Below are 16,039 nucleotides of genomic sequence, written 5' to 3'. Positions count from 1 at the left end.
ATTAGCTCAGCTTTGAAAAGTAAATTAATCTGTACTAGTGCCTTGATTCTAGTATTGCCACAATACTTTACCCACTTTCATTTAATTTTAAGTTTGACATTAGATTTCTTAGACATTTGAGATTATCTGCTACTATGCCAAATGAATTGTAAAACTGGTAAGAGTACCAATTCAGTGCTGCTGATACGATTCCCATGAGCTGACTTCAGAATGAAATTGAGTATAAGTCTTACATATCTCTTCCTCCCATCAAATCTTAGCCTTTTGTGCTCATAGAAGAGCATTCTCTCTTTAGCAGTGTGGGTATTTGGCTAGGCCTGGGTCCTGACACTGCAAACCTCACACAAAGAAGGGGTTTAAGAGTAGCATTGCCATACCTGCTGAGTGAATGTATTCATTGTATGCAAATATAGTTTTAAACAGCTGTCAGTTTTGAATATCTTGAATATATTTTCCTGATTAATAGCATAGTTGAGAAGCACAGAAGAAATGAGTCTGTGGGCCAAAAGTTAATGTATTTTATGGCACAGCATGAACACTTATGCAATGTATGTTCCTAGCTGCTGGCTTTGGGATTTTTTTGATCAGACTCCTGCAGAAAGAAATTACTTAAAACTCATTAGGACATGTGTAAAATAAGCTGTTTGCCAAGCCTTCAGGGTGAGGTGTTGCCTAGAAGTCTTTTTGTTCAGTGTTACTTTGTTCCAACTGATCAGTGATTCATTAGTGACTTTATCTTTTAGTTATTTTGCTCCTTTCCAAAGGGAAGTAGTCTGAGTGCTGTAATAACTTTGAAGTACAGTAAACAGATCTGTTTTATTCATTGAACTACTTTACAGTGTAAATATTTATTTCTGTGTTACTAACATCGGGCAGAAAGCCTAATTTACCTGTACAGTGAGCACTCCTATGCAATTAGTCCTTGTTTGCTGTGATTTCTGTAGCTTACTTGTGGCTATGCTATTATAAGTAATATACTAAATTCAAACAAATATCTGGTTTTCATAGGCACTCACTTGGCATGATGGTGTAATTCAGGAGTGGCACAGCCACATCACACATTAAGGGAAGGCAATCAGACAAGTACCATCGTAAAATAAAAGCAACTTTACCGTAATGTTACACATTTGTCTTGCTTACAGAAGGGGAGATACATAGGTTTTAATTGTTGACATCTCTATCATGCATTTTCAGAAGAGATCTGGTGTGCCAACTGTTGTCAGAGTTGGCAGCTTTAAGCCTGAGTCTTGTGATACTCCGACAAGTTACAGATGTACATACAGTTCTGCTGAGGCTTCTATTTAGAATTTTGGTGGGAGGAGAGAAGTTGCATTGCTTAGTAATGATGCATGCATGGAAATCATGTTTTGGCTCACTTGGCTACATTAAAATACTACTTCAGGTTTTCTTACGCAGTTCAGTTCTTTTGCTTTTCTGTGGACTTATATTACAGATAGTGTATTGAAATAAGGTGCATTTTGGTAGGCAGTATAAATAAACTTGACAAAAGTAGTTACTGTTCTATGAGCTGTTAACCTAAGTATAAACAAAGGTAACTGATATGAATGAAAAGAGGCCAGGAAATATGCAGTTTGCTGTTCTTAGCCTTCCGGCGTGCTGTCTTGTGGTGGGAATGACCTTGGCCACCAGGTACCCACCAGGCTGCTCTCTCACTTACTCTCCTCAGCTGGATGTAGTGAGAAAACACAAAGAAAGGCTCATGGGCTGAGATGAGGACACAGAGAGAGAACTTACCAATTCCTGTCACAGGCAAAACAGACTCAATTTGGGGAAATTAAATTAATTTATTGCCAATCAAAGCAGAGTAGGATAATGAGAAATAAGAACATATCTTCCCCCTGCCCCTCCCTTCTTACCAGACTCAACTGTACTTCCAATTTCTCTATCTCCTTCTGCTGAGTGGTGCATGGAGATGAGGAATGGGGTTTTGGTCAGCTTATCATGCATTGTCTCTGCGGCTTCTTCCTCATGCTCTTTTTCTGCTTCAGCATGGAGTCCCACCCAAGGTAAGCAGACCTCCACAAACTTCTCCAATGTGGGTCCTTTCCATGGGATGAAGTCCATCAGGAATGGTCTGCTCCAGTGTGAGTCCCCCACAGGACCACAGATCCTGCCAGGAGCCGCTTCTGCATGGGCTTTCTAAGGGGTGACAGCTTCCTTCTGGGCACATACATGTACTCCAGTGTGGAGTCCTCCACAGGCTGCAGGTGGATGGGTATCTGCTCTACCATGGACCTCCATGGGCTGCAGGGGCACAGCCTGCCTCACCATGGTCTTCATCACGAGCTGCAGGGGAATCTCTGCTCCAATGTCTAGAGCACATCCTGCCCCTCCTGCTTCACTGACTGGCCTTGTTGTTTGTGAAGTTGTTTCTTTTGCATATTTTCACTCCTCTTCCCTGCTGCTATCACCCACTACAATAATGTGGATGGGGTTTTTTTATACTGCAAATGTAAGGATTGTTGATGGCAATGCAGTCATGCAAACAGAAAGCTAAACGACCTGGTAAGGCTTGATGTTTTAACCACAACAGGTGACATTTACATACAGAACCATGTGAGTAAGGGAGAGAAAAGCAGTTTGCCTATAGTACAGATTTCATGTAGTTGAGACTCCTGCTCATGTGTTCTCCTCAGGACATGTGGAAGTGTGTTTGCTTTTAGCAAGATTTTTTTTTTTTGTTGTTTAAAGATAGCTTAAAAAGAGAGAGAACAGAAACAATTAAGCCTGTTCTGATACAAGAAATTGCAGTCTAAGTTCAGTTGCTAAAACTTTGCATGCGAATTTTACGTACTCCGAAGCTATTCCTCTTTGGAACTCATTCTCTGCAGCTCATTGCAGACTATTGCAAGTGTATCAGCAGGAGGTTTTGTTATTTTATTCTTAGGACTGCTATTTGGTGGAAAGGATGTAGTATCTAAAAACTACTCTGTAGTTCTCTCTGATCCCTAGTTTTACCTGTGCTATTAAATAACCTGCTTAAATTGAAAAGCTTTAGAATTCTTTCTGGAAATGGCAAGTAATACTATCAAGCTTCTGAGAATCTTTCATAGGCAAATAGGGTATTTCGTAATTACTATTATTCTAAAATATGAAGAAGCTTAGAAAGACTGAAAAATACCCATTTTTACCTAAAACAGGCTACAAAGATATGTGTCATATTGCAATGTTTCTATAACATATGCAAAATATAATAGGAATAACAGGGAAAGTTTTGGGAGTAATAGCAAAGGAAATGTAAGACTGCAATGATTAAATCAAGCTTTGGATTACACTCCCAGCTGAGGTCAACCTGGACATAATTACACTGTCTGCTATAATGCTTTTAAAGCTTTATGGAAAAAATATTTTTTGAAAAAATGAAGGCAGAAATAATCTTTGTAATGTAGTTCAAATATGTGCACTGATAAGTTAAAAAAAGTTTCCTGCTGCTTAGAGTTTGTCTGCATAATAGTTGCCTAAAATATATGGATTCATTTAGTTGTGAACAATGTAACATCTGTGAAACATGATTCTTAAAATAAACGTAGTATTCAATGGGTATAGCACTAGTCAGGCCTGTACAGGATGTTACTCTACCCTCCTCCAACCACTTCTTTAAATAATATAATTAAAAAATTATGGAAGTCAAAACTTCATACTGAGACTGTTGAAGTGAATGAACAACAACACTGAATGTCTGTGCTGAGAATGTCTCATGGTTTTTTTCAAGGTGTTTGGTGCTAACACCTTGAAAACTGCATGGTTTTAAGGTACCAGGTTGGTTTGGGCATTTGGCCAGCTTAACCAATGTCGCCATCTTACTAAAAGGTGGTAACTGAATTTTCATGTGTCTAATAGTGTATTGTCTAGGTGCTGCCTGTGTGAAAATTGGAACATACACAGTTAAACTACCTGTGAGTCTGTAGAGGGCCTGGTTTGCTTTATGACATTATTAATTCAGTGGGTTCTGTGCTAGGCCCAGTGTTACTGTTACCTGGTAGTCTGAATGCTGTCTGGATGGCAGCCAGTTACAAAAGTGCTTCAGCTGACTTTGATCCAGAACAAAAACTTTTATCAGATTGCTTCGTAGAGCAAAGTGGCACAGGTCCTCTGTGCAGCCAGCTTAGCACCACCTGTGCCCTGCATCAGTGCCCCTTTAGGATTGGTGGTAATAAAGCAGCCTGGACTCTTCATCAGGGTTACAAGGCTCTATCTGTAAGCAGAATCAAAGCTGTCACTCTTCTGTTCATACCACAAAATATTGGTGGAGACATGGTAGTAGTTAATCACACCAGTTCCGAAAAGTAAGAGAAAGTAGTCTGACCCTTCTGTATTCCTTTAAACCATGTATATGGAACCATAGAATCACATAGGTTGGAAAAGGCCCTTAACATCGTTGAGTCCAACTGTTAACCTAACATTAAGTCCACCACTAAACCATGTCCCTAAGTGCCACGTCTTTTAAATGCCTCCAGGGATGGTGACTCAACCAGTTCCCCAGGGCAGCCTGTTCCAATGCTTCAGCACCCTTTCAGTGAATAATTTTTTCCTAATATCCAGTCTGAACCTCCCCGGTGTAACTTGAGGCTGTTTCCTCTTGTCCTGGTGCTTGTTATCTTGGAGAAGAGACAGACACCCACCTCGCTACAGCCTCCTTTCAGGCAGTTACAGAAAGTGGTAAGGTCTCCCCTGAGCCTCCTTTTCCCCAGACCTGTTGGAGCAAGTCCAGAGGAGGTCCACAAAGATGACCAGAGGGCTGGAGCACCTCTCCTGTGAAGAGAGTTGGCTGAGAAAGTTGGGGGTGCTCAACCTGCTGAAGAGAAGACGGAGATCTTATAGCACCCTTCCAGTAGCTAAAGGGCACTTTACAGGACAGATGGAAAGGGATTTTTTTACAAGGACGTGTAGTGATAGTACAAGGGGGAATGGCTTTAAACTAAAAGAGGATAGATTTAGAGTAGATACTGGGAAGAAATCCTTTATTGGGAGGGTAGTGAGACACCGGATGGAACAGTTGCCCAGAGCAGCTGTGGATGCTCCTTCCCTGGAAGTGTTTAAGGCCAGGCTGGATGGGGCTTTGAGCAACCTGGTCTAGTGAAAGATGTCGCTGCCCGTGGGAGGGGGGTTGGAACTAGATGATCTTTAGAGAGCCCTTCCAACCCAAACCATTCTATGATGCTAAATAACTCCAGTTCCCTCAGCTACTCCTCGTGAGACTTAGGGTCTTGATCTCTAGACCAGTTCACCAGCTTTGTTGCCCTTTGGTCATGCTCCAGAACTTCAGTGTCTTCTCCTAGTGAGGGGCTGAAAACTGAATGCAGTTATTTGCAGTGTGGCCTCACCAGAGGAGAGTATAGGGGGACAGTCACTTCTCTAGTCCTGCTGGCCCCGCTGTTTCTGTAGAAGCCAGGATGCTCTTGGCCCTCTTGACCACCTGTACACATAGTGTAAGTATAATTTTGAACATGTACCATAATTTATCAGTGGTGTTTTTTAAACTGGATTTTTTCATGTGTCTTCAGTTTCTTCTTTGTCACGTAACTTAACCCAGTTGGAATTTGAGGCAGCAATTTTACAGTGTTGGTCTGAGAGGACAAAATAATTTCAATGCACTTTTGAGTGGGTTTGCAACCTTTGTAGAAAAGGTTAACATTCAGCTGTTTTTCACCAAAATGTTGTCTCAATGAGCCTATAGAAGAACATGTTAATAGATGGATAGGTGTAATGAGGCTGTATGTAACCAGTGCTCACAGGTTGGTAACCTTCCAACCTGTTTTGAAGAATGTCCTTATTCAGGAGCTCTTTGGTTTGAAACAAATAGTGTGATACTCTTTGGTTTCCAAAGCGGTTCTCAGTTCTGCTGTCTTTTCTGGGGACTGTAGTTTAAATGAAATTTCATCACTCTTTTGATTCAGAAAGATTAGGCATAGGAAATGGGTCCTATGTGCATCATTGCCTTAGGAAGGAAGAATCATTGCTAACCTTTGGTTTATAATTTAAGAATGTATATATTCTGTATGGATAAGTTGCCCTCACTTTTATCTTTTACTTGGGGGTTTTATTGAAGCAGGTGAGGATTAGGTTTAGGATTGGGATAACCCCAGCAGTAGACCAAATGAAATGACACAGACAAGACCTTGAAACAATGCCTGCTTGCTTGGCTTCTGTATGCGCAGGATTGTATTGATAATTCATTGCTTTATCCATACCATTTCCAGTGATGGACGTAACTTTCACTGGACAGCCAACTAATTACAAGCAGATACTTGCTTTTAGTGTTCTTAAGATGTCTTTGTACTATACTGATGGTCATATAATTGAAGTGGCCCTTCATTTCACAGAATGGTTTGGAGTTGAAAGGGACCTCAGGAGATCATCTAGTTCAACCCCCCTGCTAGAGCAGGTTGTACATACCGGATTGTATCCATAGGGACTTCGGACTCAAACCCAAGAGCATCTGGGATGGCTTCTGTCCCTGTAATTGAAGGTTGAATTACGTGTGTGTTTAGCCCTGAAAGTTCATGGAATGTCAGTATTACAGACTGCAGGCCAGAAACCACTACCCAGTAGTCTTGGTGAGAAGTCAAATGCCACAAAATATTACATGCTGCTGGAAAAGAGCAAGAAGGGTGTAGCAAATCACCTTGCAATAGGAACAATTTCCTGGGTGAAACTTTTTAGATCATATAATAAATAGCCTCATTCTGCTGAGGAATGTCTTATCTGTTCTGCACCATCTCGCCCAGATCTTTAATCTCTGCTGAGCCTTGCTGAGAGAGGGCTGTCCTGGCTTGTCAGCTGACCATTATTTTAATGGTGAACATGAATATAAAGCTACTGCGTGCCTCTCTGCGTTCTGCTCTGCATCCTCTTTGTAACCTTGGTCAGTCTTTAGTGCTTCAAAGGAAGCCCAGGTGGGGCTTTTCAGAAGCAAACTTTACATAGGAAAAAAGAAGTTTTCTTACCTGGTCAGGTAACTGAGACACAGCATAGCAATGTAAGCGTAGTGGAGCAAACTGGGTAGACAGTATGGTAATATCAAGACTTCTTTTGTCTGTACTGGGATATCAGTGAATCAGAGACACCAAAGATCTGTTGAGACCAAAGCTTCAATTTCTAATCTGCAATTCCCTCTAATTTGTCTTCCAGGTGTACTACTTGATGTAGTTCAGTACGCTGAGAATATTTCATGTAGTCTTGGCATCCAACTTGAATGAACAGATGGAAGATACAATGTGCTTATTCCATAGTGTTTCTAATCTTTTAGTTTAAATAAACTTGGACTGTGGATATATGCTTTTGAGATGATAATATAAAGGACAAGAGACTTTGACTTTGAAAATTACATAAGAGAGGAATTAATTTCAGATAATCTTGTCTTTGTAAATGCATCAAATACTCCACTGTCTGTCTGAGATTAGTTTTTGTTTAACAGTTTAATATTTTTTTTTAGGAATATAAAAGATTTCCAGCAGCATGTGAGGTCTACCCAGGCAAATGCCCAAAATAGATGGAAAACAAGCATAGAAATTGAAAACATACATTGTAGCAAATTTGTACAAACAGATGTCTTTCTGGCTTCGTAAGAGCTAAAGGAAGGAATGGACAGACTTTGCTGTTGTGTTCTTACATAATTTAAAACATAAATTATTTTAAGTATTTTTTAAAGCTTATAATACTTGGATAATTTCCTTTTAAAAAATATCTAATGGAAACTTCATGTATTTGAAATTTCATGCCTAAACTGTCTAGGCTAAAATCATAAGTGAAAGGCAAAATTACTAGGAATGCATCACAGTTTCATATAGATTCTTCTGTGTCTGGAGCTGCACTGATACAGTGATGCTGTGTGGGTCCAAAGTACAGGCAGGCCAAAAAAAGAAAACCCAAACACCAAAAAAATCTAGAAAGATCAAAATGTGACTTCTGGTTTGTCTCCTTTCCTATGACTCCTCCCCCCCCCCCCCCACCTGCAAGTGGGAAGCATGTGAAGTAGCATATCTGATTACTATGTTGTAGATTCTTGTGCTAAGTTGCTTTTTGTGCTGGCTCTGTGCTCATATTCACTTCCTTCCAGAGATTTTTGGAAAGGAAAAATCAATAGGAGTGCTGCACATTTTGAATTAAGGTTATCAGAGATGTGCTTGTAATTGACTGGATAAATTCAAGATGTGAGTGGGAATTAAAATTTGACTGATGATTTTGTGGAAGAGGGAAGATAATACAAGAGGACAGGCTAAAAAATGTTTTTCAAATGACTGTCATTTTAGCAGGAATGTTTGCATACGTTCACTAAAATTGGCACTTTTTCCACAGCTTCTGGAAAAACATAAGAACACGGAAAGCATGGTAGAGTTGCTTGAACTATATCAAATGGAAGATGAAGCCTACAGTAGTCTGGCAGAAGCTACCACGGAGCTCTACCAGTACTTGCTACAGCCATTCCGAGATATGAGGGAACTTGCGATGCTTAGAAGACAGCAGATAAAGGTATGGTAAAGGTAACTGAATTTCTTATTAATGGGGGAATAATGCTTTTAGTCACTATTTACTAGTTAGCACTTCTATTATGCAGTATGTGCAGTGATGGTTTCTCCAGTAGATGTTGACCCTATTTTTCAGGTTGCTTTATTTGGAGTAGTGCTGAGTGTTGCGAACATCTCATGACATATGTAGCTAACGATCACCTGTTTATCTTACTGTGTGTGTTCACCTATTAAATTCAGCAATTTATTTGAAACTTACAATTTTATGATATCTAGGAATACTGGCTAATACATGAAATAGACACATGAACAGTATATATATTATTATAAATTCTTATAAAAGATTACATAGGAAGTTACTTTTCATTTTAGTTTTCTGAGATAATCTGATAAACCATGAGAAGTTAGTAGCTTCTCATCTATAAATCTGTAAAACACTTAAACATGGAAGCATATTAGAAGTATATAATTTGTTGTAACACTTTAACAGTACTTTTTCCTAAGTGCTGAAAAAGTATAGGTAGCTGAAAAGTACTACATTTTGATAAAACTGTTCTATAATGTGTGTTTTAAATAAAAAGTAATTCTAATTTTAAATACTTAACCAGAAATAACAAATGTCATCTTTATTGCATCTCAGAGATACTTTTGATAAAATCTTTAGTCTCTATGCAGGTTATGATTCTTCTAATATATGTGTTATAGAAGCTGAAAATAGGTTTGTTTATGCTTTATTGCAAATGTGAATTCATCTCAGCTTGACATCTTGTTCAGTTAGCCAATGTTGTTTTTACTGGTTTCAGTTTAAAAAGATAATATTTTCTTCTGGTTTTGAATGTAGAGAAGGGGATGCAAGAGGATTTATGATTCCTAAACTAGTTTTACTTTGAACTGTTGCTCTGGCCCTGAAGTAATTTCTCAGGCAGTTCAGCAATCTGAAACTAACTTGGTGAGATAATGTGATGATATTTGAAACAAAAGTGAAAATGCTCTCCCTGCCCCATGATAAATGTTGCTAAATAGAGAATTGGGATGAATATTTTTTCAGATGTATTATACGGTTGAAGGTTATGAACACTGTGTTTCATAAAAAGCCTTCTTCAAAGCATGATGAAATAGTTCCATTTTATTTGAATTTGTAGCAGAGGAAAAGTTGATTTTTCTTTTTTGTCGTTGTTCTTTTGTCAAGAAAAGGTAAATATATTAAGTAGGTAATATGAATGAAGAGTAATGTTTTGTTTTGGGGGGCTTTTTAACCTCAATGATCTCTTGAATTACAGTTTAAAAATACCTCATTTTCTATTGTTCCTGAAAGAATAAGCTTGGTGAGCTACAGAGGTATGTTCTGTGGTTGATTGTTTTAGTTATGTGTAGTTGCATCTAATGTACATTAAGTTCTCTTCCTAACTTGGCGATTTTTGGGGTTCTAAAACTTTGTCCATCTGTATTGTGTGGTAGAAGAAGATGCCATCTATTGTTTTTCATCTCATTGTTTGAGAGAAAGCAGTACTTGTATCTATGATGACAAAATATATATTATATTGGGTAGCTAGGGTAGAATAATTGCTTTATAAATAGAACTTGTGCATTAAATGGTTTGTGTTAACTTGCTGCATATGTTTTTCTGGCAGGCTTAATAATTGAACAAAGATCCTTACATTTAACCCATATGGCTGGGGTTAGCTCAATTTTCATGCATAGTAGAAGTATTTCTCATGCTTACTACCTTAGTGAAATGGGAGCTGTGAATATATAATACTGTTTACATATAAAGAATGACAAGGAGAAAGATACAATTTGGATGTAGAGCAGGGTAAGCAAAGAATAATTGCAGAATATGATACTAAAATGAAAAAACGAGTTAAACTTGAATACAAATATTAGTATTTGGTCAAGATTGCGTATGTATTCTGTAATTACTTTTTTCCTGGTTTCAGCTGGCATAGAGTTAATTTTCTTCTTAATAGCTGGTGCAGTGCTGTGTTTTGGATTTGGTGTGAGAATAATGTTCATAACATACTGATGTTTTTTAGTCATTGCTAGGTAATATTTATACTAAGTCAAGGGCTTTTCAGCTTCTCATGCCCTACCACTGAGAAGACTGGAGTGGCACAAGAAACTGGGAGGGGCCACAGCAAGGACAGCAGACCTGAACTACCCAAAGGGATGTTCTGTACCATAGAACATCATGGTCAATATATAAACTGGGGGCAGCTGGCTGGAGCTGACAGTTGCTGCTCAGGGACTGGCTGGGAATCAGTCAGTGGGGTGGTGAGCATTTGTATTGTGTATCTCTTGGGGTTGTTTTCCCTTCCCTTTGCATTTTCTTTCTCTTGCCTTCTCCCTCCTTTTTATGACAGCTATTGTGGAAGGAGGGGGGAGTGAGTAACTGTGTGGTACTTAGTTGTCGTCGAGGGTTAAACTGTGACGATTTTACATTTTTAGACCTTTTCTGTATTTGGTATCTGTTTATGATTTGCAGGGAAGTTGTTTCAGTTTGTTTTTTAAGAATCTGAGATTTTTAATAAGTATTTTAATCAATTTCATTTTGTCAGTTTCAAGAATGAGGTTAGAAAAAAATTAATGGCTTTGTTTATAAACTGTGAGAAGAGTATTTAGTGTCTTCTCCTTTTGGAGCAAGACACAAAAATTGAAAGATGTATAATTTGGGTATTAAATGTCTGCTGCTGTTGTGGTACTTCTAGGAAGAGACAAACCTATAGGAAGGAAGGTAGAAGTAAACACTAAATTCTGTCCGCTCAGTGGAGGCTTATTATGGTGGGACAGCAGCTGCATTCTCAGCAGATTCCTTCTTTGGTGAAAAAAACAACCAGCCAACAAAAAAACCCAGCACGAAAGTTCATAACAAAGTTAAAACATTTAGAAGCTTGAAAATACAGATTAGTATGGTCCATGGTAGACATGATAAAGTAGTTTGTTTGGGTTTTTGTATACATTTTACCTTGATTTATGCTAGTTTTTCAGGTGTGTTTTGACTCGTTTAGTGTAAAGGATGGATCATTTAGTATGGTTCAGAAGTCAAAGCTATATTGTGAAGCACTTAAATATTGCTGAATTTGGAATACATTATGAAAAAGGTAGAAGATTATGGAAGGAGATGATGATGGCTTATTATGAAATGAAATGTCACTCTAGAAAACTGACTTCTGACAAAATTTCTACTTAATTACGAACTAGTCATCTGACCCTAGAATAATGCATTCAGTAGTGAGAAGTTTCTCATTTTTTGGGCTTCCAGCTTCAGAAACCAGCTTTTGTTCGTTCATATAAATGCATAATATTTCTAAGCGCTGCTCAAACGTATGGGGACCTCCCTGTAAACCTGGCAAAATGCTTATCAGATACCATGTATTCTTGAAAAAAACAGGACAGTGCAAGCACAGCAGTGTTTGAGACTTTTAGACTTTTTTTGTATATTTGATATGGGAATAATCCTGCTCACCCCAAGGCCCTTATGGGGGACACAAAAAGAAAAGCCAATTATTAATTAAAGATGTTATCAAATTGAGAAATTCTCATCAAAGAAGCAAGTCTGTATTCATTTCAAAATTACAATGTAAGATAATGCATACTAGACATGTTCTGTGTTGTTTAGGATGACCATGTTTTCTAAGGTAAGTGAAAAGTTATATTGATAAACCAGCCAAACAGAGCTATAATGTTGTTCACTGAATGCTTGAGAAGGTATAATAAAGGAATTTAAGACAGTCTTATAATTTATATACACATAAAAACTGCTGAATTTTTGTAGGTAATTTTAAATTTCATTATTTCTGGACTATTTCTGGACTGGTTTAGATGTAATGATATTTAAAGACTTTCAACCAGTGAGATTTAGCATGTTAATTTCACTCTTTGGTTTACTGATCTTTTTCTTCTGATTTCAAGCTCTTGGATGTAGCATAGGCATCAGGCAAGTGAAGCTTTTCAAATGATGTGTTACATGGGTTGGGCTATCTGTATATTTTTCCAAAAATAGGGAAGACAAGTATGAACTTAAAACTACAGAGGAAACAATATAGATTATTTTATCTAGCATTAATTTTGAATTTGAAATGGATTGTAAGATGCTTTTTTTGCTGGAAATCAGACTTCTAATGAACTAAAAATAGCAGTAATATTTTTGATTCACATTTATACCCTCAAACTTTAATTTATCGAAACTGATCATTTCCCTGTGAAAATTTAGCCGGGGGTTTTGTATGTTACAAATACACATTGCCATAGCAGAAAAGTAGGAAGTAGTGGGCATCAGTAGCTGAAAACCTGAAGGTGAAATACTCCTGAAGTTTGGAAGAACAGTAGATAACTCTGCTCTGGTGCTTTTGATTTCAGGTAGTTAAATCTTAATTTTGTCTTATCCGCCACGTACAGTGCAGTCTTCTTCTGAAAGTGTGGAAGGGAGGGACCAGTTAGTGGTTGATACTTGGCTATAGAACTTAGTGACAGGGTAGTATGATCAAGCTGTAAGCACTTTAAGGCTAAGATATAAAGTGTTCTTTATCACAGGATACCAAATCTGGTTATTTAAAAAAGAAAAACTTTCAAAAGAATAACTTCATGAGCAAAACCCCAAAGCCTTTTTTGTATGTACAGTTGTGTTCACTGGTTTTCACAGAGATAAAGAAACTACCTTGCTACTTTAAATTTTTATGGTCTTATAATTGTGGAAAGTACTTCAGTCATATTGATTAGGCACTGTTGGATCAAATGCCAGGTGAAACCAGTGGGAGGCTGCCTTTTGTTACGCTTTTTTGTTTGTTTATTTTTAAATGTGCTTGGGATTAGACTGAAGATAAAATGTAAGGTAAGTTGTTCATGGCTTAAGTGTTGAATGCCAGCAACCTTTGACACAAGCATTCTTGAAGGTCTGGATTGGACTGGATTTGCTTAACTAAAGACTGATAATATCTAGATACAGGTGAGAGACTACAGTCATCATTACCTTTCAATTAATCTCCAGGAAATGAGAACACTAAAATGTTGTTATATATTAAAAGCACTCTTAACTTCATTGCATATGTATTCGTTATTTTCACTGGCATGTTAATTCATTTGAACATGAGGGCTTTTTAAGGACTTTAAATACGCTAATGTTGAGGTCTAGCACTGGAAATAAGAGATCGGAGCAGCGTATAGCTTGATAATTCATAAAATTCAGTTTTTCTCCAACTTGTAGAATACCTTATTAGTCTGTTGTGCTTCCTTTTCCAGCTCCTTTAAGCAGATACTGTTATAGTTGAAAATATAACTGGCTCAGCCATATGTAGGTTTATTTGTTGGTTTAATACTTGCTGGTGCATTGCAGTTAGTGAATCTTGTAACTAATTTTACTTTGATTTGTGTAAAATTAAATGCTTAGAAATAAATTATACTGCATTGAACATTTTAACTTGTGGTTAAAAAATTTTCACAAAGGCTGAAACAAGTTCAAAGGAGAAGCTAAATATAGTGATGAGGATAGCTAGAAAGAATTACTTGGAAAAAAGAACACTTTAAAAAAAAGTCTCATGATCTATAGAAGATTCTTTAGGGAATGGAGTGGATGTCAGTGCTTCATCTGTAGTGTTGCTCCCATAAATCAAATGGAGGAGTTCTGTATTACTAAAACCATGTGTTTATTGTTGGCTCTTGAATAGCTGATGTCTTAGTGAGGTGGTTTTTAACCATGAATTTCTATTTTTTAATCCTCATATAATATTTTGGAGTACATGATGGTCTTGCAGTGAAAAACATGAAAACAAAGCTACACCAGGCACATTGGGAGGACACTAAAGCAGCACTGAATAAAATGTGTAGATTACTTGTATGGCAGTCAGCTCGGTTTCATTCCTCTTACTTTTGCGAATCACACCCTCCAGTAGTTACAGGCTAGTGACTTGCTGATAAGCAGCTGACGAAAAGCATCTGGTAAAAAAAAAAAGCTAGCACTCAGTGCAGAGACTGAAACAGTTCAAAGAATTCTTAAGTCTCCTTTTGTGTATCTGTAGTTGAAGATGACATCTTTGCATCATCAGAAATTATAGCTAAGTAAACCTGGCTTTTGAAAAACCTGTAGAGTAGGGAAGAAATGGTAATTAAATTTATGCAAAATGACTGGATTTGCAAATTAAGTTCATAGCAGTAATTTCAACAAAGCTTTTCTGGTTTAAGAAATGGTTTAAAGCTGAATTATGCTGTGATAGTCTTTCTAGTCTTAAAGCTTGTTTCAGAAGGTTTGTATGCCAGTCTGTTTACATTCTGAAATATAAATCCTCTAGACTATTGTATGAACTTACAGCAAATGTTTTGCTGACTTGAAATCAGGGTTTTCTAGGCTTTTTGAAAAAAATGCTACAGACAGACAATCTGATGGAAGGCAGGCTGGTAGTCTGAAGCAGTGAGGAAAGTGAACTCTTGATATGAAGTTGCTGACTACAAAACTGTAATATGTATCTGATCACTGAAATATGCCTGTCTGCAAAGTAAGAGCACAGAACTGCTCTGGAGGTTCAGCTGTAAAACTGATTAAAAAAATTTGTAGAAAAATCTATTTTTGAATGCCAGAAGGTTGGTTGGTTGGTTTGTTTTTTATTTCAAAAGCTCCCTTACAAAAGGCTGGGCTGGATGATAATATGGTAGGTTAAACTTTCAGCAAGTAACAAGTAATGCTTGTGCAGAAGGGTGTTGACAACCTCTGAAAGTACACATGCACATTTATATGCACTTTATTACTCCTGAGGAAAAAGGTGTAAGAATTACTGTGAGGAGTTCTCTGAAAACAGCTCACTGTTCAGCATTTTGAAAGAGGAAAGAACGGTTTTGTGGTGGTGGTGTTGGGGGAGGGGAACCCAACCCAAAACAAAACAGAAAGCAACATCACACCTTTTTCTGTATCCATGGTGTACTTGCATCTTGAATGCTGCAGTTTGAGTTTCTATCTCTGAGAAACATAGTATCAGAATATGATCGGAAAAGGATCAGAATAGTTACAAGATGGCCATGAGGATAGTAAGGGTCAGCGCAAGGACAGAGTAAGTGGATCAGGTTGTCTTCAGTTTGGAAAGTGAGTGATTCATCTTGCATAAGAAAGAGATTTATAATTCAAGAATGATAGAACAAAATACTGGATGATTTCTTTTCAGTCTTTCTCATACTAAAAGAAAAAAATAAGGTTCTCTCAATGAACTTGTAGCACTTTTAAAACAGTGCAAATAAAGGAAAAACAATTAAACTCTCATTAAACACACCTTACATACTCTGTAGCGGTAATTTCCACAGTTTAACTATGGAGACTTAAGTATGTAGATGTACAGAAAGAGACACTCATCAGTAGCTATTAACGATTCAAATAAGCCATCAGCTCAGGAAGCCTCTAAGCTGGTTAGTAATGGATGTTGGGAGTCATCAATGTATCTATACCTCACATCTTAATTTTTTTTTTTAAGTGCTAGTAATCATTGCAGTTGGAAGCAAGGGCCATGATAGCCTTGGATCTGACCTACGATTAGGAAATGGGGCAAAAGATGGCAGAATCAGAGTATCCATTC

General features: G+C 37.6%; 1 protein-coding gene across 2 annotated transcripts in view; it reads left to right on the top strand.

Moving 5' to 3' along the window:
- Nucleotides 1–16,039, top strand: part of JMY (junction mediating and regulatory protein, p53 cofactor) — a 73,093-nt gene that overhangs the window by 12,435 nt on the left and 44,619 nt on the right. For both annotated transcript variants that reach the window (XM_055699005.1, XM_055699004.1), the window contains exon 2: nucleotides 8,320–8,493. In XM_055699005.1, coding sequence (XP_055554980.1) covers nucleotides 8,320–8,493 — 174 coding nt within the window. The remainder of the gene's footprint in view (nucleotides 1–8,319; nucleotides 8,494–16,039) is intronic.

This window comes from Falco cherrug, chromosome Z, assembly GCF_023634085.1.
Source record: "Falco cherrug isolate bFalChe1 chromosome Z, bFalChe1.pri, whole genome shotgun sequence".
In the NCBI taxonomy this organism is placed as follows: Eukaryota; Metazoa; Chordata; class Aves; order Falconiformes; family Falconidae; genus Falco; species Falco cherrug.
The sequence above is the reverse complement of the archived record's forward strand: the minus strand, read 5'-3'. Positions and strand labels throughout refer to the sequence as shown.